We start from the raw sequence: 27,425 nt of genomic DNA, 5'->3' as shown, positions 1-27,425 counted from the left end.
TTATTGTCAGGATTTGTGCCCCATTGTTGGTGTCATTGGGAGGAATTGTGCCCCATCGTTGGTGTCATTGGGTCCCATCGTTGGTGTCATTGGTAGAAACTGTGCCCTATTGTTGGGGTCATTAAGCCCTATTGTTGGTGTCAATGGAAGGAACTGTGCCCCATCCTTGGTGTCATTGGACCCCAGTGTTGGTGTCAATAGGAGAAACTGTGCCCCATGTTGATGTCATTGGAAGGAATAATGCCCCATAATTGGTAAAATTGGGAGGAATTGTGCCCTTCATTGGTGTCAGTGAATAAAACAGCACCCCAGGGGCTGGAGAAAAGCAAGCAAAGGGCCCCTGGGCTGCAGTTTGGAGACCACTGCTTCAGAGCATATGCCTTTTTTGAGATTTTCATACTGCCCTATAGTGGTTGACTGCAAGCGTAATCTTTTCCTCTCCTTTGATAGACTCTGTGGCTCCTATGAAGATCTGCAGATTGGTCAAGTGTCTGAAGCTCTGGTGGATTTCACTGGCGGGGTCAACATGACCATTAAGCTAGAACAAGCTCCTGTGGACCTGTGGCAGATCATGGTACGGGCAGCATACAGCGGGTCCTTGATGGGCTGCCAGACAAAGGCCGGGGTAAGTACAAATTACAACGACCCTCTCCTATTTTCACATTGCAGCATTAAAATGCTATCTATTTTTTAATGGCTGTACACATAATTTGACTGAATTTTTTTTTCTTCTCTATCATATATCTCGAAAAAATATATTTCAATAGTTCCAGCTGGAAAATTATTGTTCTGTCAAACTCTGACATATTTCAGGCATTTCAAAAAGGTACGAGAGTGTCTGGCTGCACCCAGATTTTGGGTATGTGTTAGAAGGCAGGGGACAGATCACATAGAGAATTGCACTCCTAGAAAACAGAGTCTCATGTATACGGGTAAAGCAGCCATATAGGGAAAGTGACTGAGCCAAACACTGGCTGTAAATATGCATATACAATTTTAAAGGTGGGTAGTGACCATTATAACTTCTTCATAAGAGTTTTTCCTGTTTTGGTGAAAGTTGCTCCAAAGCAAATGAAGGAACTAGCCACAGTGCTAGAACATTTGAGGGTCCAATCCAGTCTTACAGGGCTAAAGAGGACTAGAAAGCAGGACTATCGAGAGCCATCATAAGAGGCAGGGCCGATCCTAGGCAGGGTGCATGGGGTGCTCCGCACCCAGGCACAGCAGAGGTGGGGGCGCCGAAGCTCCAAAGTGCTCCCCTCCCTCCTCCTTGTCTGTGTCCAGAGGTATGGTGCTGCGGTTCCCCATCCCGCTTTCTCTCTCCGCTGGCAACTGACAAGAGCGCATACCTCCCGCTGTCCCCGGAATCCGGGCTGGGTACCACAGCGGAGCCTAGTACTGGAATTAATTCTGTCCAGTGTGCATGGAGCAGTCTCCTGTCTGCCCTGCCCCCTCTGCGTGTGTGGGCTCTTTTCCCATAGGCGGTGTGATGAGAGGCTTCTGGCCGGAGCTGCTGCCAATCATCCCGTGCCATCCAGAAATGCTCTCCGAGCGTCACCCTCCAAGTAACCAAAGATGCCATGTATGCCCCGCCCCCCTGTAATGTGCTTCTGCTCCCAGCGTGCCCGAGCTACATGGATCTATTGGACAAGTACTGATCTATGGGGACAACTGGTGTGGGGGGCTCTGATGGGGACACCTGCTGTGGGGGGGCTCTGATGGGGGACACTTGCTGGGGGGGCTCTGATGGGGGACACTAATGAAGACTTCTTAGGGGAGCATCTCTGTGTTTGAGTCGTAGTCATAGAAACATTTATAAAGGGGAGGAGTTAGTAAGATGACCATGCCCATGTGGCGGCGCCAGAAATATTTCTGCACCCAGGCATCTGTGACCCTAGGATCGGCCCTGATAAGGTCACCTTTAATTCATTCATCATAAGAGGTCACATTTAATTTATTAATTAGCACTAAGGTAGATTGCAGTCAGAATTGGAAACACAGATTGCCTACATGAACACAGGTTACTGTTCAAAACTTTAGTTTTTTTATACAGGTATAATGCTCCAGTCCAGTCCCAGAAACAGATCATCAGACTTTGTACTAATAAAAGAGTACAATAGGCCCCAGAGTAAGGCCCAGCACACTCAGTAATCAGCACACATCTGCCACGCCCCCTTCTCTGCAATACAAGTCAGCAGCTACAAATACTGTAGCTGCTGACTTTTAATATTAGGACACTTACCTGTCCAGGGATCATGCAGTGTCTTCACCCTAGTTGATTTTTCAATTGGCTCTTGGGTGCTGCCGATAAGGGAACCTGGCAGTGAAGACTTGCGGCTTCACAGCCGATTCCCTCCTGCGCATAGGCAAAGCGCGCTGCGCTACTTGAATTGCCCGCCGACGGGGGGAAGGAGAAGGGGTGGGGGCCGAACTTCTGGCTGACTTTGCTGAGGCAAAGTCCCCAGCAAGTGGTACCCGCTCCCCCCTCTCAGAAAGGTAACAAATGTGGCAGCTGAGGGGCGGAGAGGGCAAACTTCCTCTTTTGGGTGGAGCTCCGCTTTAATTTACCAAAAGTGTAACAGATGCTTGGAACAGAGGTAGTCAAAGGTAAGAGAATTTGAATACGCATTGTGATAAACATAGATCTATAATTAGACAAAAAGGTTAAAAAGATAAAAACAAAAAAGCAAAAAAAAAGAAAACACACAAAAAAAAATCATAAACAAAATAAATGACCAAAATGTTAAAAAAAAAGTATAAAAATAGTAAAAAAGGCACAGATTTGGTCTTTTTCTGCAATCACTTTTCTTTGTTTCTTGAATTTCTATTTTTGATGCATTTTCTAGCAAAAGTAATCCACACACCCAAACATGTGGGTTGCAGGACTATAAAGAGATAAAAAGTAAGACTTCAATTTAATTTAACTGTATTGCTGCCAGTTATTTGGTGTTCAGGGAACTTAATCCTGGGCCTGCGAGGGGGGGGGGGGGGGACCCTGTGTTGCTCCTCTCCCCCCACTCTAGGCCTCTTGGAATATGAAAGAATAATTAATAAAATAATTATACTCCCTGACCTCTGACCTTACAAAATTAGCCTAATAGGAGTACTAGCAATGCAATGTAGATCAGCGAGGTGTGAGCGGCAGACAAGAGCTCTGAGCTCTGCAGTCGCTGAAACCGCATTGAACAATCCTCTAAAATCCCATCTTTTAATGTGCTGAATGGCTGCGGCTTGCGTCTTATCGCTGACCTATTTTGTGATTCTGTTTTAGCCTGAAAGGGTTCTGGAGAACGGATTAGTGGCCGGACACGCGTACACGGTGACGGGAATCAGAAAGGTAAAAATCCACAATTATAAACCCCTTTGATGAATGTCTCTCGGAGCGATAAAGCAGCCTTCTCTGTTTGTGTTCGATAAATGAATCAGGTTTTGCCATCTCTTCTCTCCAGGTGACCTGCAAATCTGGAACAGAAAATTTAGTTAGGCTGAGGAACCCATGGGGGAAGATTGAATGGAAGGGAAATTGGAGTGACAAGTGAGTAAAACTTAAAAAAAAAAAAAAACAAGTCTACTTCTCTTTAATATCTCTGTATGGGGTGTCATGCTTCCCTCTAGTGGTAGAAATGTGAAAGTGCATGAAGACAATAAGAGCTTGTGTAACCAAACTGGTATATTTTACTAGAGTTAGTACAATACTGTAGCTCATTCTTTACAATTTCATGGGATCTAAAGCCAAACAGGGTAAGAAATAATTTTTACCTAGTTAAAATGTGGACAGCTGAGCTTTTCTATTCATGTGCAGTACCCCTTAGTTCAAAGATAAACTGTATCGGCTTTTGATTTTTAATGCAGACACTTCCAATTTCAGTCTGATGTAAACAAGGTGGAAAAGTATAATTTCCATTTGCACCCACTGCACCCTACCGCTACATATAATGTCCCTTTTATAACCTCTGCACTCTTCTCCTGTACATACTGCCCACTGTCATACCCTTCAAACTCTTCTCTTGTACATACTGCCCACTGTCATATCCTTCAAACTCTTCTCTTGTACATACTGCCCACTGTCATACCCTTCAAACTCTTCTCTTGTACATACTGCCCACTGTCATATCCTTCAAACTCTTCTCCTGTACATACTGCACACTCTCATACCCTTCGCACTCTTCTCCTGCACATACCGCACCCACTTCCATACTCTTCAAAATCCTCTCTTGTGCAAACTGCCCACTCTCATACCCTTCAAACTCCTCTCTTTTACATACTGCCCACTGTCATACCCTTCAAACTAATCTCCTGTACATACTGCCCACTGTCATACCCTTCAAATGCCTCTCCTGTACATACTGCGCACTCTCATACCCTTCGCACTCTTCTCCTGCACATACTGCCCACTGTCATACTCTTCAAACTCCTCTCTTGTACATACTGCCCACTGTCATACCCTTTAAACTCCTCCTCTGTTTAAACTTCCCTTTGCCATACTCTTCAAACTCCTCTCTTGTACATACTGCCCACTGTCATACCCTTCAAACGCCTCTCCTGTACATACTGCACACTCTTATACCCTTCGCACTCTTCTTCTGCACATACTGCCCACTGCCATACTCTTCAAACTCTTCTCTTGAACATACTGCCTACTGTCATATCCTTCAAACTCCTCTCCTGTACATCCTGCCCACTGTCATATCCTTCAAAATCCTCTCCTGTACACACTGCCTACTGTCATACCCTTCAAACGCCTCTCGTGTACATACTGCCCACTGTCATACCCTTTAAACATCTCTTCTGTACATACTGCCCACTGTCATACCCTTTAAACTACCTCTTCTGTACAAGTGTCCCACTGTCATACCCTTCAAACGCCTCTCTTGTGCATACTGCCCACTGTCATACCCTTCATACTCCTCTCCTGTACATCCTGCCCACTGTCTTACCCTTCAAACTCATCTCCTGTACCTAGTGCCCACTGTCATACCCTTCAAACTCCACTCTTGTACATACTGCTCACTGTCATACCCTACTCCTCTCCTGTACAGTTTCATATCCTTTACACCCCTCTCCTGCCTATACTACCTGCTGTCATTCACCTATGCGCTCCTCAGCTCCTACTGTTTACTGTCATAGACTTAGAGCTCATCTCCAGCACATACTGTCCGCATGCATACCCTTCACAGCCTTCTTCTGTGCATACTTCCCTCTCATACCCTACCCACTCCTCTATTACATATACTGCCCACTGGCATTCCCTCAACACTCCTCTCCTGCTTATACTGCTTGGTATTGTACTCTCTGTTCTCCTCTTTTGTGCATACTGCCCATTGTCATATAATCTTCACTCCTTTCCTACATATACTGCCACTTGTTTTCATTCCTTTTCTGCACATATTGCCTGCTGTGATACCCTAAGCAGTCTATTCCTGCATATACTACTTGCTGTGATACCCAGAGCACTCTTCTCCTGCACATTCTGCCCATTTTTATACCCCCCATGCTCCTCTTCTGCTTCTACAATCCAGTGTCATACTCACAGCATTCCTCTTCTGCTCCTACTGTCCGCTATACTGCCTGCCATAGCCAACACTTTGCTCATCTTCACAAAGAAAACTTGAATTAATTTTTTCAATAGAAATTTGTACAAATTGTTTCCACTTCCTATTGACGCTTATTACATTTTTGAAAAAAAAAAATGTTATCTATCTATCTATCTATCTATCTATCTATCTATCTATCTATCTATCTATCTATCTATCTATCTATCTCTATCAACACCTCTATGCATGTTATGCATATTTACACTTGTCTAGAGTTACATTTACATATTAAATGCATTTTTCATGAGATCATTATTACAAGAAGCCGCCATGAAATTATTAAAAGAATGTGAAAGGAGTTTGTGTCAGAAATTCCTGCGCCAACACAAAACACAGCGTGAAACTCATTTCAGATAAGCCGTAGGCAGGATCGATTCCTCGCACTTGTCTCCGCTGTAATTTATATGATCGATCTATGTGCCCAGTGCCTTCCAGTCATCCATTTTGTCTTGTGACTTTGTTCCAGCTCCTCCAAATGGGACCAGCTCAGCCTGAAGGAAAGACTGTTACTGCGAAAGACGCGGGAGAATGGAGAATTTTGGTAATAATATTACAGATGCCATCTTAGCCGCTTTGCATTGCGCTTTTCTTGGTTCTCAGTTCTCCCAGCTCTTATCATAAAGATTAGTATGTAAGATTTCCAGGAGGGCATGTAGGAACCAAGGAATGAAAAGAGCACCTGTACTGCTGCAAGAAAATACAAAGCATTGAGAAGAAAGAGGGAAGTGTTGGTAGATTTTGCCAGTTTAATTTGTGCTTTGGTTCGGGACACCTTTTATGGTGACAACTGTTCCAGAGAGGAGTGCTCCTCACTTTGGAGAGATTTTCACTAACATCTTGTTATGTCTCCAGAACGGGAAGTAAAGGGAAGCTCTAATGCCCTGTACACACGATCAGAATTTCTGATGGGATAAAATCTGATGGGATTTTCCGTCAGAATTTCGTTTTAAGCTGTCTTGCATACTCAGTCAGACCAAATTCCGACCGTCCAAAATGCAGTGATGTAAAACACTACGAAGAGCCGAGAAAAATTAAGTTCAATGCTTCAGAGCATGCATCGACTTGATTCTGAGCATGCGTGTTTTTTTTCTCCGTCGGAGTTCCACACAGACGATCGAAATTTCCGATAAGATTTTTTTCCATAGGAAAAAAATAAAACATGTTCTATTTCTAAACTCTGAGGCCTCGTACACACGGCCGAGTTTCTCGGCAAAAACCAGCAAGAAACTTGCTGGGAGATATTTTTTTGCCGAGGAAACCGGTCGTGTGTACATTTTCGTCGAGGAAACTGTCGAGAAACTCGACGAGCCAAAAAGAGAGCATGTTCTCTATTTCCTTGACGGGAATGGAGAAACTTGCCTTGTCGAGTTCCTCGACAGCTTCACAAGGAAGTCGACGAGGAAAATGATGTGTTTCGCCCGTCGAGTTCCTCGGTTGTGTGTACGAGGCTTCATGGAAAAAAGTCTGATGGGGCCCACACACGGTCGGAATATCCGATGAAAAAGTTCCGTCAGACTTTGTTCACCGGAAATTCTGATCATGTAGGCATAACTCTTCCCTAATCTATCAAAAAGATAAATAAAAATAGACTTTGTTTTAGATATACTTTTAGTGTGACCCACTTAATTGTTATCCAGCACCTCACTCCTTTAAGGGAAAACCAAACTCTTCTTCAACTCAAACCTAAATGTGTGGTCATCAATGAAAGTTGAAAATACGAAGGCAAATTTCTCTAATCTTAGTGATGGTTAAAAACCTTTGAGGTTTTATTACAACCTATGCAAGTTGTATTTTTTTAAATAATTGAACAGCATTTAAGACCAAAGAAACAGTTATTTATCACAAACCATAAAAAACAAAGAGCAAAATGGCCACCACTAAAGGTTTTAAAGTGGACCTTGCAGCAAGTCTCCATGAAAAAAATCCTGGCAAGTCTACATTTATTTACACCCAACTTTATTACTTTCTTAGTCACCGATCAAGAGGGTTTTTTTTTTGACGAGATTCTTGCCCGTGTGTACAGGACTTTAGTCTGAGACTTAGGACTAAAATGGCATTTTAATTTTAGTCCCATTTTAGTCTTCTGCAATTGTTTTACTTTTAGTCATATTTAGTCGACTAAATCTCCTGTACATTTTAGTCAACTAAAATCATTTTAGTCGCCTAAAAATTGAATGAGTGTAATTAAATTATAATGCATTAGTTAACATTTCTCTACAATTTCCAAACTCATTATTTACTGCTGGAGTGAAAAATCTCATATGTTATTATTTAAGGTATTGAGGTATGAACATGCACTACAGACCAGTGTTAATTTTGAAGTCAAATTTCAATTTAGTTTTAGTCTTATGCCCCGTACACACGGTCGGAATTTTCGACAAGAAAAGTCCGATGTGAGCTTTTGGTCGGAAAATTCCGACTGTGTGTAGGCTCCATGGGACTTTTCCTGTCGGAATTTCCGCCAACAAAAATTTAAGAGCTGGTTCTCAAATTTTCCGACGTAAAAAATTCCAATCGGAAATTCCGAACGTCTGTAGCAATTCCAACGCGCAAAATTCTGACGCATGCTCGGAAAAATTTGACGCATGCTTAGTAGCATTGAACTTAATTTTCTCAGCTCGTCGTAGTGTTGTACGTCACTGCGTTCTTGTCGGTCGAAAGTTCAGAGAACTTTTGTGTGACCGTGTGTATGCAAGCCAAGCTTGAGCGGAATTCCGTCGGAATAACCATCCAAGTTTTTTCCGACGGAAAATCCGATCGTGTGTACACGGCATAAGTCTTTTGACTAAAATGGCATTTTAGTTTTAGTCCCATTTTAGTCATCTCAATAGTTTTAGTCCTATTTTAGTTGACTAAATTAGTATTCATTTAGTCGACTAAAATGTTTTAGTTGTTTTAGTCAACAAAATTAACACTGCTTCTGAACTGGCGAGGGAATTTCTGAAAAGTCTGATCATTTGTGATTTGATTAAACCCTTGACCAGAACTTACAAGCCAGAATTCCCAACAGGAAGTCAAAGGGATGCCAAACCCAGGATCCAAAAATTGGGTATTGCAGAGAAAATTAAGCTAAATTATACAGAATGGCAGGGATGGACTGGCCATTGGGACTACAGGGAGTTTCCCCGTGGGCCGATGGCTCAGTGGGACGGCTTCAGTGACAGCGGACTGCCGCTCCCTCCGCTCCTCTGTCTCTCCCTTCCCGCAGCGCTCACCTGGGGGGAACAGAGAGGCAGGGGGAGGACCAGAGGAGCAGGGGGGACAACAGAGGAGCATGGGGGAGGGGACAGACAGCTGACTCAACAGCTATGGCCTGGGAGTTTCTCACTTCTGCCTAATCTTGTCCCATAAGGGGGGGGGCACCAAACTGATTCCTTTGCCCCGGGGTAAAATAATCTCTAGCTTTCCCACTGGTACTGCCTATAAGAGTACCAGTACCAGCCGCTCTACTCTAATAAAGTAGAACGGCTAGTGGCTAGTGAAGGGGGAGAGGGGGCTTGGGTGGCCGGGGGGGGGGGGGGGGGCGGGAGTTGTCCGGCCACCATGGGAGAGACCTGTCAAAGTGGGCCAGTCTGGATGAAGTCCAGGGCCAAATTTTTGTCCCAGTCCAGCCCTGCAGAATGGTTTGGGAAACTGCTGGCAGCCTGATGAGATCCACAAGGCAGCCCGAGCCACTTCCTTTAAAAATTCTTCCAGTAATACTAAGACAGACAGGTGGGACTTGGAGTCAAGCTAATGGTGCTCAGGGAACAGCAGAAACAGAAGGAAGAAGCTGCTTTTAGTCCATTTCTCCCGGAGTTCTTTTGTGAATACAAACCATTAAAATTCGGGTTATCCAAATATATGAATTTCTGTGCAAATCTAATGTCATCCAAATTTTGGGGTCAAGAATAAGCAAAGGTATTGCAGCTAGAGGATCAACATGGCTGTGCGTTAGCTCAAATTTTCAGGAGTTCACCCTACGTATATTCTTAACATATCATGCTATCAAACCTGGTCCAAAGACTAATTTTGCTTGTGGATTGTTACAGGATGTCCATTGAAGACTTTGAGACCCAGTTTGTGGAGCTGGTTATTTGCAAGCTGACTCCTGACCTCATGAGCCATGAGAATGGGAAGGAGTGGACGTTATCAATGCAGACTGGGAAGTGGGTGGCTGGAAGTACAGCTGGTGGAAGAATGACATACACAGGTAAAGTCATGTGTCTGATTAAGAATCGATCAGTGATATGAAGTAACGCATAGTGATGAAGCCCCTTTGTATTCAGCTAGCATGAACCCTAAACTGAAATCCACATTTGGTTTTTAAGGGTCATTGTCTAAAACGGCCACGCACATTACAGTTTGATGGTAAAATTTCTGCACAATCTTCTTTATATGTCAAGAATTATGTAGTGCAAAAGTCTGCTTACACAACCCAACCAATGTATTCCCAGGCAGATGGACCCTCACGATACCATACAATAACTTTTAGTGCAGTGGGTGCAGGCAGCATTGGAGCATATAGAGACAAGGTGATGCCACACGCCACCAGCTCATTTGGTGAAGAGGGATGTGAACTCCTCCCAAGCCATACCCTAGATGAGTTTTGCCCCGCCCACAGGGCTTAATCATAGAGGTGGGCAAGGTAAAAGGCATCAGAATGTGACTTAGGCCCCGTACACACGACCGGATCTATCCGCTGGGATTGATCAGTTCCAGCAGATAGATCCGGTCATGTGTACGGCCTAGCGGACATTTCCCAGCGGATAAAAATCCAGCCGACGGATTCCCAGCGGATAGATTTCTTAGCATGCTAAGAAATCTATCCGCTGGAATCCAGTCCAGCGGACTGATCCGGTCATCTGTACAGACTCACCGGATCAGTCCGTCCGCTCCCATCCCTCGCATGCGTCGTAATGATTAGACGCATGCTTGGAAGTATTTACCTTCCAGGGTCGCGCACGTCGTCGCGTCATCGTCGCGGCGACGGCGCGGCCACGTCACCGCGGATGTATTCCGCAGGGATTTCGATCTGATGGTGTGTACAGCCATCAGATCCAAATCCGCCAGAGGATTCATCCGGCGGACCGTTTCCAGCGGATATCCTCTCGTCTGTACGAGGCCTAAGGCCCCATACACACGAGAGGATCCATCCACTGGAATTGATCCGCGGACCGGCTCCAGCGGATAGATCCCCTGGTGTGTACGATCCAGCAGATCTGTTTCCGCGGATTTTTATCCCCTGGGATGGATTTCCAGCGGATAAAAATTTGAAGACATGCTTTCAAATCTATCCGCTTGAATCCATCCCAACGGATTGATCCGCTGGTCTGTACAGACTCACCGGATCAATCCGTCCGAATCAATCCCCCGCATGCGTCGTAATGATTCGACGCATGCGTGGAATTCCTTATATGACAGCGTCACGCACGTCGCCGCGTCATCATTGCGGCGACAGCGCGACACGTCATCGCGATGGGATTTCGGCGCGGATTTCGATCCGATGGTGAGTACACTCCATCGGATCAAAATCCTCGAGAGGATTTATCCGCGGAAACGGTCCGGTGGACCGTATCCGCGGATAAATCCTCTCGTGTGTATGGGGCCTTAGAGATTTACAGGTAGAGGGGGTTCATGCGGGGACTTCTGTTCTCTAGGTGATCCATCACAATATATTGTTTTTGGTAAATCTTAAGGCCCATACACATGATCTGACTTTTTGACAACAAATGTCCGACGGACCTGTTTGATCAGACAATCCGACCGTCTGTATGCTCCATCGGACAAACTTTTTGTGTTTTTCATCGGACAAATGTTCGCTGTTTAATATGTAATCTGAGCCAAAAATGCGCAGCTCAGACCAGATTGATGGCACCCATGGTTTGCCATGGTGATATGACTCCTGTGGTGAAGTGACGTCTTCATGATCTGGACATTCAAGCGGCCAGAGAGCGTGAACCCAGAAGAAAGACCAGGCAAAAATATAAGCAGGCATGGCCTGTTGGAGCGGTGACAGCACAGCGCTGGAAGGCCGCGTTTGACAGGTACGTTTGTCATAATGTGTTATTATGTGATGCATAATACCCCATTATGGCATAATCCTGCAGGGGCCCATTTTATAATACATTTTTTAATCAAGTTTACTACTGCATTAAAGTGTATCTAAACCCATGAACAAACTGTAGTGTATGTTGGCTTACCAGCCCTTAGATGTGGTGGCTGCATTCGTTTTCACCTTTTTTAACCTTTCTTTCCTTTATTTCCACCTGGTGATCATGCCAATAACACACTTACTATCCTAGGGTGACAACGCCAACTCACTGTACTATCTTTATGAAGGAACAGAGTGTCACCTTAGGACTGGCCTACAGAACACCTGCCTTCCCCTCTTCTCCATACCATGGGAGGGAGGGGGGTGTTCTGCAGTCCACTGAGATAAACTGAACAGTGCTTATAACACTACAGACTGTACAGTAGAGCACTGCATTTCTGGCAGGATCAACAGGTATCTATTTGCATTTGTTAAACATATATAATATCTGTTCTTTGTTTATAATTACATGTCTGCAATGAGGAAAATAAAAAAATAGGAAAATTATGTTATTTTAAAAATAATGTAGTGCACTGCGTCCCTGTACCAGCAGATTCTTACCTGTCTTCTTTATGTAGACTCATACTGGAGGAACCCCCAGTACCGACTAAAGATACTAAAGGGAGACAACATGGAGAAATACACAAATTCTTGCAGCGTCCTGGTGTCCCTTCTCCAGAAACAGAACCACAAGCATCGGAACCAGTCCCCGCCATGGTTCATAGGGCTCTCTGTGTTTATGGTATGAAAACTTTTTTTTTACTAAATGTAACAGTACTTACACTCTGACCACAAAAACTTGTATTGAAATCTATTCCTCAATACAGGATACATAACATATAAATCCACTTATGTGTATATATACTGACAGTGTCAGTAGGGCAGTGGATGGTGAAATATCAGGGGTCTAAACAGGGGGAATCTGTGCCACACTGTGTGATTAGGGTATGCCAAGGCCCACCTGGCACATCCTGTGTGCACTCCTATGATCACTGTGCTATATATAGCCTGTGCAGGGAGAATAGCTGTGGGAGGGACAAAGCAGACCCCACCCACTACAGGCTCCCTGCAGAAAACTACAGGAGGGGGCGGAGACAAGACCAGTCACTCTGCACAAAGTGAGAGAGCAGCAGTGACCAGTCTTTATTACAGGAAGTGTCTGCACAGAGGGAAAGTATCACACTGGATTACTGCACAGATCTGGAAGAGGAAAGGGAATAGCCGCTCCAGGTGGGAACCCAGACGAACATCCACCGTTGCAGACAACTCAGGTGCAGGCAATGCACTTAGCAAAGCAGGAACAAAGATTGTCTCTGGACAGCAGCACACTGAACATATTGTAGCCTTTATTGAAAAAAGGACAGCACTACAAGTCACAGCAAAGTAAAATAAAATAAAACCCAACCCTGACGCGTTTCGCACTAACACTAGTGCTTAGTCATAGCATCAGATCTGGAAGAAATACATAAATCACACCGAGAGACATCTAAGAATACACATGGCTCTTGTAATGAGACAATATTTGCTTATTCTGGAGTTTAGGTGTATGCATAGACCAAACATTTTGAATGAGGCATAGAAGGGTAAGAAACCTGGCTACGTTTTTATTGGTGTCTGTGTTCCCACTGCACAGTTTTATTCTCTTTCTGTATCGTGGTGACCATTATTACTGAGCAGGGATCAAGTCCTGGGGGAAAAAGTGTGGGAACTCCCACTCAAGATCCCCTCCACCACCAAAAAAAAAAATGATACGCTCATCGAAGGAAGTGACGGAAAACCCGCACACCACCCGATTAATCCATATACAGGAAGCGGCCAGTAACAAAGGATTACTAAGGTTCGCCTGCCCCTGACAGTGACTTGAGCTGGGCATCGCCGCTTAGTGAAGGATTGCCTCGGGCGGCTTGGCTGCTCTCGGCTGCTCTAGTCCTGCAAAGGGAACTGCGTTCCTGCTGTGAAAAAGTGCAGGAACTCCGTTCCCACACGTTCCTGCAGGACTTGAGCCCTGCTACTGAGACAGAAAATGATGGAGAAGCCAACTTTTTACAGATGTCACTATACCAGGAATAGAGTAGAAAACGTCCAATTGGGACATCTGTTGTAGTAGCAGCTCATAGGGGATTTCCACTATATTTCTAAAGATTATTGAGTGATTCACTTACTGGCAGAACCACGCTGACTGTGTTTTTGAGAAGCTTTCTGTGAATGCAAAAATATTCCAGAATGAAATACAAGCTTCCAAATTAAATTTTTGGAGTCACCAGTCCCAACGGCACCTAGATGTAGCAATGATGTAATAGAACCAGGAGGAGAGGATTGTACATCTGACATTGTGTATAACAGTAGCTGTACATTATGATTCATTTACTACTCAGGCTGTAGCATCAATAGGAGAGTATTTTATATTGTGTGATAGGTCCTCTTTTTTTTAGAGAGAATGGCAAATGTGTTCTTTGAATGGTGCAACCTATGTCCTCCTGCAGGGGGCACTGTTACTATTATATTATACTATTGTAAATCTAATTTAATCAGTCTTAATTTTTTCTTCTCTTGCAGGTGCCACTTGAGGTGAGTACCCTTAACATTTCATAACTCACTATGAAGAGGTAAAAATGAATGCATGCAGTCAAGGAACACACTTAAAGCATAAACAGGCAACCTACATCGTACAGGTGCCGAGGAACTACAACCCCAAGCAAGCCATTGTGGCTCCATGTAATTGGAGTGACCAGGGCTTGCATGGAGTCGTGATTCTTCACCATACAATTGTCACCAGCTCCTCTATAGCTGTTTTAGGCATGCTAGCTGCAACCAGACTTGCTATGGTTGTGCTACTATTTCTAACACCCTTTACATGATGGGGCGTCATACTGATCCTTCTGCTTCTTCAGCAAAGCTGTCTGGATACAGTATGATCAGTGTGACAAACTGGCAAATGAGCACTAGGCTGGACATTTTTATATAATATTCCAATAATTCAGATAAACTGGCCCTCCTATTGAGTGATTGTGGTCAAATTTGTGTAAATTGACCAATCAACATTGTACATTCTCATTAGGGACTCTAATAAACCCGATAGGCAGCCCAATGGCCAACTGAAGTAGCTTGCACAGAAGGCTGACGACACTGCTGCAATGTGCGGGGGGCACTGGCTTAGGGTTGTCAACCTGAAACAGGAAGTGCTTTTACTGGCAGGATCTCCAGGTAAAAAAAATCTTACAAGAGATTCACAAAAAAAATTGCTTAAATATATTGGGGCAGATCCACAAAGATCTGCCCCGGCGCAGTGTATCTGAGATATGCTACGCCGCCGTGACTTACTTGTCCTCGGTTCGAATCCTGAAAGAATTTGCGCCGTAAGTCACGGCGGCGTAGTCTATCTCTGGCGACGTAACGGCGCGTAATTCAAATCGGCGAATAGGGGGCGTGTTTCATTTAAATGAAGCGCGTCCCCATGCCGAATGAAACTGCGCATGCACCGTCCCTAAATTTTATGCCGTGCATTGCGCTAAATGACGTCGCAAGGATGTAATTTTTTTTAACATAGACGTGAATTACGTCCATCCAGAATCACGGACGACTTACGCAAAAAAAAAAAAAAATTCAAAATAAACGCGGGAACGATGGCTATACTTAACATGGCAAGTCTAACTATACGCCACAAAACACCAGCTTTAACTATACGTCGGAAAAAGCCGACTAGAGACGACGTAAGAGAATGCGACGGCCGCGCGTACGTTCGTGGATCGTCGGAAATAGCTAATTTGCATACTCGACGCGGAAAACTACACAAACTCCTTCCAGCGGACGCCGAAGTATTGCAACTAAGATCCGAAGGCGTACGAAGCTGTACGCCTGTCGGATCTAACCCAGATGCCGTTTACGCAGATCTTTACAATATAAAGGGAGACAGTAGAGTTGCAATACAATAAATTACAAGAGGGTTATGAGGGCCCTGCTTATAAGAGCTAATAGAGTGGGGTAAGTGGTACAAACGGTTATAACTGTTTGGAAGAGATAAAAGTTTAGGTAGTTGGAGGTGTGATAGGCTTCCTTAAAGCGGTAGTTCACCCTCACTGACATGATTTTTCCATCGAGACAGGCATTGTAGCGCGAGCTACAGTATGCCTGTCCCGATTTTTTTACCCCCGTACTCACTGTGTACTCGTACATTATAGATTTCGGCTCCCGCAGGGAATGGGCGTGCCTATGGAGAGGGAGGATGATTGACGGCCGGCCCTGGCACGTCACTCTCCCCGAAGACAGCCGGAGTAGGTCTCGGCTCTTCACGGCGCCTGCGCACAGGCTATGCGCAGGCGCCGTGAAGAGCCAAGCCTATTTCGGCTATTTCCGGAGAAGCGTGACGCGCCAGAGCCGGCCGTCAATCATCCTCCGTCTCCATAGGCACGCCCATTCCCCGAGGGGAGTCGGTATCTTCGATGTACGCGTACAAGGTGAGTACGGGGATAAAAAAATCGGGACAGGCATACTGTAGCTCGCGCTACAATGCCTGATTTTATGGAAGAAGAAAAAAAAAATTTTTTTTTTGGGTTTATAGGGTGAACCCCCGCTTTAAAGAGATTAATTTTTAGAGATTGAATAAAGGCAGTCAGAGTAGGTAATAGCCAGACAGATGGAGATGGAGAGTTCCAGAGGATGGGAGAGGCTCTGGAGAAGTCCTGGAGATGAGCATGACAAGCTAAAGTCTTGATTGGAACTGAATCCAGGTGCAAAGTAGTGTTCCACATTTCAGGCAGTTCAAGGAGATGCTGAGGGGTCAATTTGCTCCTAGCCCTAGCCACATGACTTTTAAGCAAGGGGGACACTCACAAAAAAAATCAGAAGAAAATCAGAATTCTCCATAGGTTTTGAAGTTCAAGGAGGAGGGGCCTGTAGACTGTTGAACCCACCCCTTTCATTTCATCAACCCCAAGACTTCTATGCACTAAAATGAACCTAAAGATACCGGTTTATATTTGCAAAAAGGTCTCTCTGAGTCTCTGGTCTACAAATATATATAATTTTCAAGGGTCGCAGGGCTATCCTTTAAATCCGTCCTCTTACACTCTCATTGAGCCGAGCCCCTTATTAAACAGAGCTTTGTTAGCTGAGCACTTGTAGTAATGTCGAAATCAATGGAGTAATGCATTCGTAATGCCAAAAAATTTATGCCGCTGAGCAGCCGATATAAACAAAGCATTAGTCTACCCCGGGCGGGCAGGATTGCGTCAAACAGTCGCTTTCCAGACTCCATGCTTCAGAGCTCTGTCATCATTTAATAATAATAATTATTATGTGTAATTGCACACTTGGCTCAGGGCACAACGAGGAGGGCAGAGCCGGCTTGATGAATGCCACTGTGGTTGGTGAGTAAAGAAAAAAAAAAAAAAGCGATGGCAGTCCTCTGAGAGGTCAAATGCAGGTTTTATTGAACAGTGAGATTAATGGTGAAGGTTGGAAAAGCGGAGCTGGTCGTAAGCCGAGAAGGATAATAAATCCTCTTATTGACCGGAATCGCTAACTGGTGTCTTTTTCATTTATACTGGAAGCCTGTGAAGTTGATACATATAAGAAAAAGGCAAAATATGGAGCCCGACGTCAGGGGCTTTTCACGTATAGCGTTGCTGTCTTCAGGTGTAATCTTTATTTATGCAGAGGCAACAATTTCTATAGTCCAAAAAAATAAAACTATAAGAAAAACTTTTATTTTTTTTCATTTTGAATAGAGCAAGGGAGGGTTATAACAGATTTGTTCTGTCATCTGTGTCCCATTACAGAGATTTTCCTTCACTTCCTGTCCCATAGCCAAACAGGAAGTGAGAGGAAATACCTACAGTTAAGAGAATTCTTTGGAGAACCCTAGTTCACCAGAACTAGTGTCCTTTATGGAATATTTCCCTTCTATTACTTTTCTCTTATGTTCACTTTCAATGATAATGGTAAACAGAACAAATAGAGAGGATTAATCTCCTTAAAGCGGGGGTTCACCCACATTTTTTTTTTTTATATTAGATTGAGGCTAATTGTGGGAAGCAGAATCGGGTGTTTTTTTTTCTAAATCAATGCAGTACTTACCGTTTTAGAGATAGATGTTCTCCGCCACTTCCGGTTATGGTCTTCGTGACTGGGCATTCCTATTTGATTGACAGCCTTCCGACCGTCGCATACAGCGCGTCACGAGTTGCTGAAAGAAGCCGAACGTCGATACGGCTCTATACGGCGCCTGCGCACCGACGTTCAGCTACTTTCGGCAAAACTTGTGACGCGATGTATGCGACGGTCGGAAGGCTGTCAATCAAATAGGAACGCCCAGTCCCGAAGATCATACCCGGAAGCGGCGGAGAAGATCTATCTCTAAAACGGTAAGTACTGCATTGATTTAAAAAAAAAACACCCGATTGTGCTTTCCACAATTAGCCTCAATCTAATGTTAAAAATGTGTTTTTCGGGTGAACCCCCGCTTTAACAGGGACACCTACAGAAAAATACTGGCAGGTGTTCTAATCCCTCCCCACTCTATCCAAAACACAAAAAAAAGGTTTGCATTTAGTTATACTTTCCATTTCCAGTTGGGTGATTGCACTTCCTGTTCCAGTGACAACTGTAAAATTGGATTTTTCATCACTTTCTGGTCTGGTGACAACGGTCACCAGGACAAATAATGAGAGTGAACATCCCCAATAAAGAAGAAAAAAGTTCTGATATTACCCCAACCCATCCACCACTAAAATATGAGAAGATTTAAAGTGGAGTTCCGACCAAAAATGGAACTTCCACTTTTTGGAATCCCCCCCCCCTCCAGTGTCACATTTGGCACCTTTTAGGGGGGAGGAGGGAGCAGATACCTGTGTAATACAGGTATTTGCTCCCACTTCCAGGCATAGATCACATCAGTGATCGAGGTGACCTACACCACTACCGGCACCTACTCTGTCCTCTGGGAGACACACATGTCCCAGAAGACAGCAGGGACTAGGGAGGACGAGCAGTAGGGAACCAGGAAGTGAAGCCAAAATGAACCCGTGATGTTGGCAGCCGAAGCTGCTGTTGCCACCATCCTCATGGCGACAGAAGCCGAGATCCGAGCGATAGATCGGCTTCGGCTGCCGACATTGTGGGCGCCCAGGACAGGTAAGTGTCCTTATATTAAAAATCAGCAGCTGCAGTATTTGTAGCTGCTGGCTTTTAATAGTTTTCTTTTAGGCGGACCTCCGCTTTAAAAACACACTCCGCAAGGATTAAAAAGGAGGACTTGAGATGTGTATATTTTTTTCTATTTCTTGGTATTCCAGGGATCGGTGAACCTCTTATATTCACTTGATGCTGGAGAAATATTCTCAAACACACTCACTACATACAGCCTGATGCATCAAAGTTCTGAGCATCACACCTACCAATCAGATTCAAGCCTGCACTGACAGCGTGAATATGACTGGTGAAAAAAACAGACCATTCCACCCTTAGAACCCTAAACCCATAGCTGATCCAGAGGAAGACCTGAACCTGTCATTAAAGGGTACCTGTCAATTATGCACCTCCAAAATTTAAAGTAGCCATTTTGGGTTAGCAGATAGTTCAGAGAAAGAGAATCTATAGTTTAGACTTCTGACATAACATTTATTAGGTATAATTGTCTGTATGGACTTGTAGCGTTCGTATGGGTCTATATTTTGTTACCTCTTCTTTGCACAGTATCAAAGTATAAGAAGCCGTCTCCCACAAGAGTTCTTCCTGCAAAGCCGCCCTGTGAACAACAAGTGTGTCTTCATTAACGAGAGGGAAGTGACCCAGGACTTCCACTTGCTCCCTGGATCCTACGTCATCATCCCCTCAACAGCAGAGCCTGACCAGCAGTGTGAATTCATCCTGAGGGTCTTCTCCAGGAAACACCTTCTAGAGTAAGTGCAGCCTCTTCCATGAAAAATAGGTGACATCAACCTTAGAGTGTACCTAAAGCCAAAACCTCTGTCAGTTTTTGGGGAGATTTATCCACTTTATTTGTCTTGGTGATGGGAAATCTTTAGTTTTACAGCTGACGCTAGAAGTGGAGGTGAAGGCAGATCTTCCTCTGAAAAGGCTAATACCAATTTCCTCTCACTTCCTGTTGTCTCTCTAGAACAGGAAGTGAACGGAAACTAGACAGGTAGTAAACAACATCTCAATAAAACTCAAATGGGAGTGAATACACAAGTTCATGCCAATGCACATTTGGGTGTAGTAACTGTAAATCAATACACAAGAGGATAGACACTCTAGTCCACAGGTGTCAAACACAAGGCCCACTGGCCAAATCCGGCCCTCCAGGCCATTTCATGTGGCCCTCGCACCTCTCCTGGAGCTGCAGGAGAGCTCCAGCCCTTCTCTGGTCCTCCTCCAAACCCTTATGCCGCGTACACACAATCAGGCTTTTGCCTGGCCAAATCACATTGGAATTCTGACGGAATTCCATCGGAGAAAAATAGAACATGTTCTATATCTAAACTCCGATGGAATACCTCTTCTTTGCCACAAGATGTCCTTAGTCTTCTGGGTTAAATGAGCACAGTGTACACAGACCAAGGACATACTGTGAGTGTTGGCTGTCATGAGCCCAACCCCTGAGGCTCCCTGAATTCACAATATACTGATTCAGAGAGCAGTGCTGACACCATTATGGCAGTCCTGCTTTTTAAATCAGTGAGGACCGCTCAACCCTTGAAAAAGAAAAGAGGAAGAAGACCCTGTGACAGAGTCCAAATCTATTTTCTGAATTGCCATGTGCTCCTGGGCCCCATAAAAGTTGCATGGTGTGCTATGGCTTGATTACCCTTTGCTGATGGTTGGTAGCCTCAGCTTAGACAGCCAAGAGCCTCCAGCTTGATAGGTTGCTTGAAATAAAGGACAATTTCGTCATGGGCGAACACCTTATTATTAGTAGGAGTATTATTAATAGCATTATTATTATGTATTTTTCTTATTTTAAGACATACTGATTCAGGATAACAAATAACACACCTTTTTTTTAATTACAGAGAACACGGAGAGAACCCCAGCCCTGTCCTGTGCTGCAAGGTAAGCAGAGTAGAATACACAAACATATTCATTCCTGCCATTTGATGTTACCCCTTACAAGGCTCTTTAAGGAGTTGTAAAGGAAAAAAATAATTTGCCTAAAATTAATGTCTGCAAGGTAGACAGACAGAATAGTGTAATGATTCTGTTAAAAAACGAGTAAATACCTATTAAATTCCTTCATCTATATCACCTCCGGCATTCTAGTTTCTGTTCTCTCATTCACTTCCTGGTTTGCATCGCTCGTTAATGTAAGAACTACATTTCCCAGTATGCATTGCGGCACGTCCATTAATTCACACCTCCTTGAAGTCTCTAACACGTAGAGAGCGTCCTGCCGCACAGATGTAGTTCCCAGGAGGGGGTAAGCACATCACTGACCACCGCAGTAAACCCTCCCATCACGGTGGTCAGTAACAATCAGACAAGCGGGAAGTGAACAGAACAGAGGAGAAATAGAGCAACTTCTGAGCAAAAACGAACAATGAGGAAGTGAAAAGAGGAATGTCTGCAGGTAAAAGATGCTTATTATGAAAAAAATAAATTCCTTTACAACCCCTTTAAACTTGAACTCCGGGGAGATTTTAAAAAGATTCAGCTCCAGCAGAATTTTTCCCGAGTAGAAGAGAATCTGTCTGCTTGTATGACAGGCCGGCTTCCCTGATTGCACACTATCCTACTGTAATTAGCATTTTAATGAAGTTTGTGCATGTCGCAGTTGACAGATGTTATATAAGGGAGGGAAGGGGCTGTAAATTACATCAGAGATTTATTTGTCATAATTGGGGAGAAAGACTGAGCTTGCCTTGCCAGCAAGTCCAGGATCAAATCATCAAGTCCTTTAATAGGACACGGTTATCAATAAACTGTACCGGTCTATTACAACATCACTGCCAGTAGGTGGAGTGCAGCACCTTTGTCCACCTGTAAGACAGTAATGTGTCCATACAGCAGCAGAAAATAAATATAGAGGATACTGCGAAGAAGAAACTTTGTTTTCACGCAAGACTGTTACGTGACTATGCAGGGCAAGCTCTGTGTTCACAGGTAAAGCTGGACTCCAGCCTTCCCTTCTGTTTTGCACAGTTGTAAAGGCTCCTCTCCTGTAGTAAAAATGCTTATTCTGATTTCATTGCACACTAAAAGTTTCTCACAGTGTGCATGAGAAGCTGTAACAAATCAGACAGAGTCTGCCTCATCTCCTGGCTGGAGGCCAGTATTTCCTCTCCACCATTACTGTCCCTGCCCCCCACCCTGTGCCTTCACTGGATTCCAGTTCAGTGTCGGCTGGTGAGTTTTACTGGGAGGGCAGCAAACAACCCCCCGGCGGCACCTTAAACCCCCCCAGCCCCCTCCGCCCGCTCGCTGTCTTGCCCTATCTAGCCAGCAGGCATCAGCAGTGGGATTGGGCCGCGGGATTGGGCATCATTATCGGCAGCGGGATCGGGCATCTCCTCCATTCCTTCATCTTGGCGGCCGTGAGTCTCCTCTGCTCCTAGGTGTCCAATAGGATTGCCTGTCCTTTCAGTCAGTTGGGTGACAGGTCTCAAAACCAGCTTCCTGATTGCCCGGGAGGAGGATCCGTGCTACAACAGCGAATATTGTGGCCCAGCTCCTCTGCCCCTCCCCTCAGCACCCTAACTTTTTATGTAGCTGACAGGAGTGGAGTAAAGGGGAATACTATAACACAGCTTTCCTCAACTGCTACCCAAGAGGAACCCTGCTAAAACCAATGTGTTGGGGATCAGTGGGAAAAAAATGCCCCTTATGTTGGTGGTTAGTGGGAATAATCCTTTACAGTGATGATGAGAATGCCACTATTACTGATAGATAAAAAGATAATTGGTGTCATGCCACTGGCTCTACCAAGTGGCATTGGCCCTGGAACTTTGCCACCACATAGAAGGTTAATAAGTGACAGCTCAGGGATCCCACACCTGGGGAGGAACCCACGGAACCCTTGTTGAGATTGGCTGTTATAGAGTCAATTAGGTGAATGCTCTGAGCCTGCTGGGGCTGCCGACATTACATCCAAGATGGTGGAACCCAACAGTCTGCACAAAGAAGGCTTTTACAGGTCCATAAATGTATGTAAAGATTTTTGTTGAAATAATGGTCTTGCAACAGGGTATCTTGAACAATTGCTGAGTATTTAAACAGAAACAAGCAATTAATTATCTTTTTCTTCATTTAAAACAGAAAATTGCTGAGAAACAGGATGAGCAGGAAACTGTTATCGCAAGGTATTTTGAAAAGGTAAGAAGAAACATTTTTTTGACTTTCCAGTTATTAAAGAGAACTTTTCGGTTCACTGATATTGATATTTAAAACAAAGATCATAACATGGCAAGATAATACCATCATAGGCACCAATGCATGGATGTGACTTTATACACACAGTGGGTCTTTGTCACAATGAGCTTTATAAAATGTCAGGGGTGTGATGTTAAAATTAGGCAGATTGTAACAAATAAACAATGACTGTGACATGTGTGTCAAAAATCGAAAAATCCTTATTTGAGACATTTTACCGAAATGTTGAAATTTGTGTGATATATTATTAAGAAGATTGCATGTTTTGAGTGCAAAGAATAAGCGTATTATTGCGCCAAGCAGCAGTTGATGCAGGACTAAAAAAAAAAGGATTATAAATGTATAGTACAGACACTTGATGCAGGACTCCCTATAAACTATGGTACTGCGATATAATAGAGCATTTGTCATAGTTTGGACAGTTTTGCACTTATTGAAATTTCTCACTCTGCACCACCAAAAGTTATTGGGTCCAAAATATTCTTCAAGCCTTAAGACGGGATTGCATTATTGCGTTCAGCATGTTATCTTTCTATGTAGAACTAGAAAAAGGCTAATCAAAGAGTCACCATAGGCCGGACTTTAGAGGCATAGAAAACAATGGAGAGATACAAAAAAAAGAAATGTTATTGAAAAAGTGCTCCCGTCTGATAACTTGCTTCTGATCATGCACGTTTTTTTCCCGTCGTTAAAGCCTACACACGACCATTTTTCACTACGTGAAAAACGGCGAGAAAAATTTGAGCTTGTTTCTAAATTTTAAATGGCCATTTTTCACGTCGAGAAAAATGCTCTGGAGCCTACACACAATCGTTTTTAATGACCAATTAAAAAAATTTAATTTTTCATGTCATGAAAAACGGTCGCGTGTACGCGGCATGAAGTCCGGCCTATGGTGCCTTTTTGAGTACCCTTTTTCTTGTTCCGTCTCTAAATGTATGGGTGTGGCAATGTGAGTGCCTCCCATATTTCATTTTTTTATGTAGAACTCTTGAGGACACCAAAGAACAGAAAGAAAATATGTTCTTATTTTTTCTAAGCTATGGAGAGACTTGTGATTGATCTAAATAGTTTCTGCATTCTCCCATGTCGGTGCTTTTTTGCATAAAATTCAAACACCTGGGGATAAGCACAATTTCATCATGATTGATTTGGTGCTTCCTTCAGTCAAGATGCCTGGAACCAGTATAGCATGTTTTATGGGATCATCTGGGGGAAGCAGAGGGAAAGGTTTTCTAACTTGACCTTGGGGTACCTGCTCTTGGGGCTCATTCACACCCTCAAGCTGTGTGAGTGGGGAACTGCCCTCATAGGACTGCACTGATACTGCCCTTGGCAAGGAAATAGGGCAAGATAGTGAAGGTGAATATTGGGGGGAGGGTAACTTACAGTAGGAGGTCAGGGTGCCTAGGACCAGTAGAGAGCACGAGACCAGTAGAGAGCATGTTTTATGGGATCATCGGGGGGAATCAAAGGGAAAGGTTTTCTAACATGACCCTGTGGTACCTGCTCTTGGGGCTCATTCGCACCCTCAAGCTGTGTGAGTGGGAACTGCCCTCATTGTACTGCGCTGGGACTGCCCTTGGCAAGGCAATAGAGAAAGATAGGGAAGGTTAATGTTGGAGGGAGGGTCACTTACAGTAGGAAGTCAATTTGCCTTGGACCAGTTGGTGCCTGGGACCAGCAGAGAGCATGTTTTATGGGATCATCGGGGGAACCAAAGGATAAGGTTTTCTAACTTGACCTTGTGGTACCTGCTCGTGGGGCTCATTCGCACCCTCAAGCTGTGTGAGTGGGAACTTCCCTCTTAGGACTGCGCTGGGACTGCCCTTGGCAGGGCAATAGAGCAAGATAGCGAAGGTGAATGTTGGGGGGAGGGTCACTTACAGAAGGACATATAGGGGTTGATTTACTAAAGCTGAAGACTGCAAAATCTGGGGCAGCTGTGCATGGTAGCCAATCAGCTTCCAGTTTTTTTTTATCAAAGCTTAATTGAACAAGCTGAAGTTAGAAACTGATTGGCTACCAAGCACAACTGCACTAGATTTTGCACTCTCCGGTTTTAGTAAATCAACCCCTATGTTTATAATTAAAAGCAATAGTGGAAGTCAAAGGGTATTGTTGACATTATTAAAAATCTAGAACCAATAAAAAAAACTAAACTGTATCCTTTTTCTCTCCCAGCACCCAGAAATTAATGTCTCCCAACTACAGATGCTGCTGAACAAAGGAAGCTGGGCATGTAAGTGTGCAAAAAGTGATATCACTTTCTGTTAGAGAATATTTTCTTTGCTGTCATGGTGCAAGCAACTGTTAGGCCCCGTACACACGGCCGAGGAACTCGACGTGCAAAGCACGTCGAGTTCCTCGTCGAGTTTTGGGATGAAGCCGCCGAGGAGCTCGGCGGGCCGCCTTCTCCCATAGAACAACGAGAAAATAGAGAACATGTTCTTTATTTTCTCGTCGAGCTCCTCGGCGGCTCCATCGAGCCAAAACTGTACAGACGACAGAGTTTCTCGGCAGAATCCGGGTTTTGACCGAGTTTCTCGGTGAATTCTGCCGAGAAACTCTGTCGTGTGTACGGGGCCTTAGAGGCTCTGTTCATGTCACATGAGACTTTTAGAGACAGGAATAGGTGTGCGCAGCCTATTGCATTAGGGTGTGCACCCTTAAGCTCAAACACACACATGCATGTGTATGTGTCTACATATATATGACCCTGGAACATTGTTCTCTGTGCCGGCACATTGTTCTCTGTGCCGGAACACTGTTCTCTGTGCCGACACAGTGAAAGGGAAGAGCATAAAACCTTCTCTTATGGCAGAGCCGATAAGAGGAAGATCTTTCCCATGCTCCTGCTGCTACACAGAGCGATAACACTAATGCACATGGGGTGATTAGAGTGTGCCTGGGGACACCTGGCACACCCTGTGCGCACGCCTATGGAGACAGGTTACATGGGATTACTGATCTGCTAGATGAGACCAAAGCATTAAAGAGTGCCAAGTGCTTTTTTTTTGCCTTCCTCTGGATCAACTGTGGGTTTAGGATAATGTATATGGAGGTTTTCTATTTGTGTTTCTTTTTAAATTGGTTGAACGAGATGAACTAGTGTCTTTTTTTAACGAAACTATGTCGCTTGGTAACTAAGTGACAGGAGACTGCTAGGAAAAGGGACCTCTGAAAGTTAAATGAGAATGAGAGACCACTGTCATATTGTACTCATCATGAGCACTAAGCAAAGGTTTATGCTATGTAGGTAGAAACATAGGCGTGCGCACAGGGTGTGCCAGGTGTGCACAGGCACACCCTAATCACCCTATGCTGCACAGATTCCCCCTGCTGCTTGCAGAGAAAGGGACTCAAGAATCTCTGTCCTCAGCCCCTTTCCCTGTCTCAAAAGTTAGATATCAGGGGTCTGTTTAGGCCCCTGATATCTTACCAAAGTCTCCCAAAGGTGCTCCTAAAAAAATTGTAAAAGAAAATAATAAAAAAATATTGTAAAGATTTTTTTTAAAAAATAATAAAAAAAAATTGTAAAAAGTAATAATAAAAAAAATAATAAAAAGAAACTACTGACAACAGTCCCTGCCCACTGACACCATATTCTGTTCTACTGACACTGTCCATTGCCCTACAGCCATATATATATATATATATATACACACACAAAAACACACACACACACACACACACATGTGTTTGAGCTTTGGGGTGCACACCCTAATGTAATAGGCTGTGCACACCTATGGATAGAAACAATGGATCAACCCTGCCTCAGTACTCCTCTGTAGGGCTGGCTCCTAGGAGGAGTTATGAAATATCAAAATGCCTCGATGGATAGATGTTAATCTGGAGGAGTGGGCATTCCTAGGAAGAATGCATTGGTATGCACACCACCCTAGATAATGCTCACATGTGATTCTGAGAGCCATAGAACTTAAATCCAATGAACAAAAGGGGTGGGCCAGGCACAGTAAGGCTGGGGTGGCGCATGCATACTATGAGAAGCTCACAGTGTGCAGTGAAATCAGAGTAAGCACTTTCAGTACAGGAGAGGAGCAAGCCCGAAGGTAAAGCGGGAGTTCAGCTTACATGACAAATGGGGTGGACATATACCAAAGAGTATCATCATGTCTTCATACAGCCCTGCCTGAATCCCTTGTGACTCATAGACCCCAATCAAAGCACTAAATTTATCAACACACTTATTAAGTCAAAGTTCCTTTAATTGATCTTGCTTTGTAACAATTCAATAGTAGCTAATTATCTTGATTTATGAACAAACACAAGTCTCCTGGTGCCTGATTCCTGCTCTCGGCACAGCTGTTCATCAGTCTATCATATATTTAATTGTGAGATCCCCGGCCGATGCTTCCTTTCCTTTACAAGCC

At 44.2% G+C, this 27,425-nt stretch overlaps 1 protein-coding gene and 1 long non-coding RNA gene across 3 annotated transcripts in view; both read left to right on the top strand.

The window, feature by feature from the left end:
* The window catches only part of CAPN14 (calpain 14), an 85,652-nt gene that overhangs the window by 38,156 nt on the left and 20,071 nt on the right, over window positions 1–27,425 (top strand). For both annotated transcript variants that reach the window (XM_040351320.1, XM_040351318.1), the window contains exons 6-16: window positions 451–625; window positions 3,272–3,337; window positions 3,450–3,535; window positions 6,061–6,135; window positions 9,626–9,786; window positions 12,246–12,409; window positions 14,224–14,235; window positions 19,360–19,565; window positions 20,679–20,718; window positions 22,918–22,974; window positions 25,216–25,273. In XM_040351320.1, the coding sequence (XP_040207254.1) occupies window positions 451–625; window positions 3,272–3,337; window positions 3,450–3,535; window positions 6,061–6,135; window positions 9,626–9,786; window positions 12,246–12,409; window positions 14,224–14,235; window positions 19,360–19,565; window positions 20,679–20,718; window positions 22,918–22,974; window positions 25,216–25,273 (1,100 nt within the window). The remainder of the gene's footprint in view (window positions 1–450; window positions 626–3,271; window positions 3,338–3,449; window positions 3,536–6,060; window positions 6,136–9,625; window positions 9,787–12,245; window positions 12,410–14,223; window positions 14,236–19,359; window positions 19,566–20,678; window positions 20,719–22,917; window positions 22,975–25,215; window positions 25,274–27,425) is intronic.
* On the top strand, window positions 15,520–17,057 carry LOC120937821. Its single transcript, XR_005748759.1, has 2 exons — window positions 15,520–15,729; window positions 16,248–17,057. It is a non-coding gene; the product is annotated as an uncharacterized LOC120937821 (long non-coding RNA).

The sequence above is a fragment of the Rana temporaria genome, chromosome 4, assembly GCF_905171775.1.
Source record: "Rana temporaria chromosome 4, aRanTem1.1, whole genome shotgun sequence".
Classification (NCBI taxonomy): Eukaryota; Metazoa; Chordata; class Amphibia; order Anura; family Ranidae; genus Rana; species Rana temporaria.
This window is presented reverse-complemented; position numbering and strand designations above follow the sequence as displayed.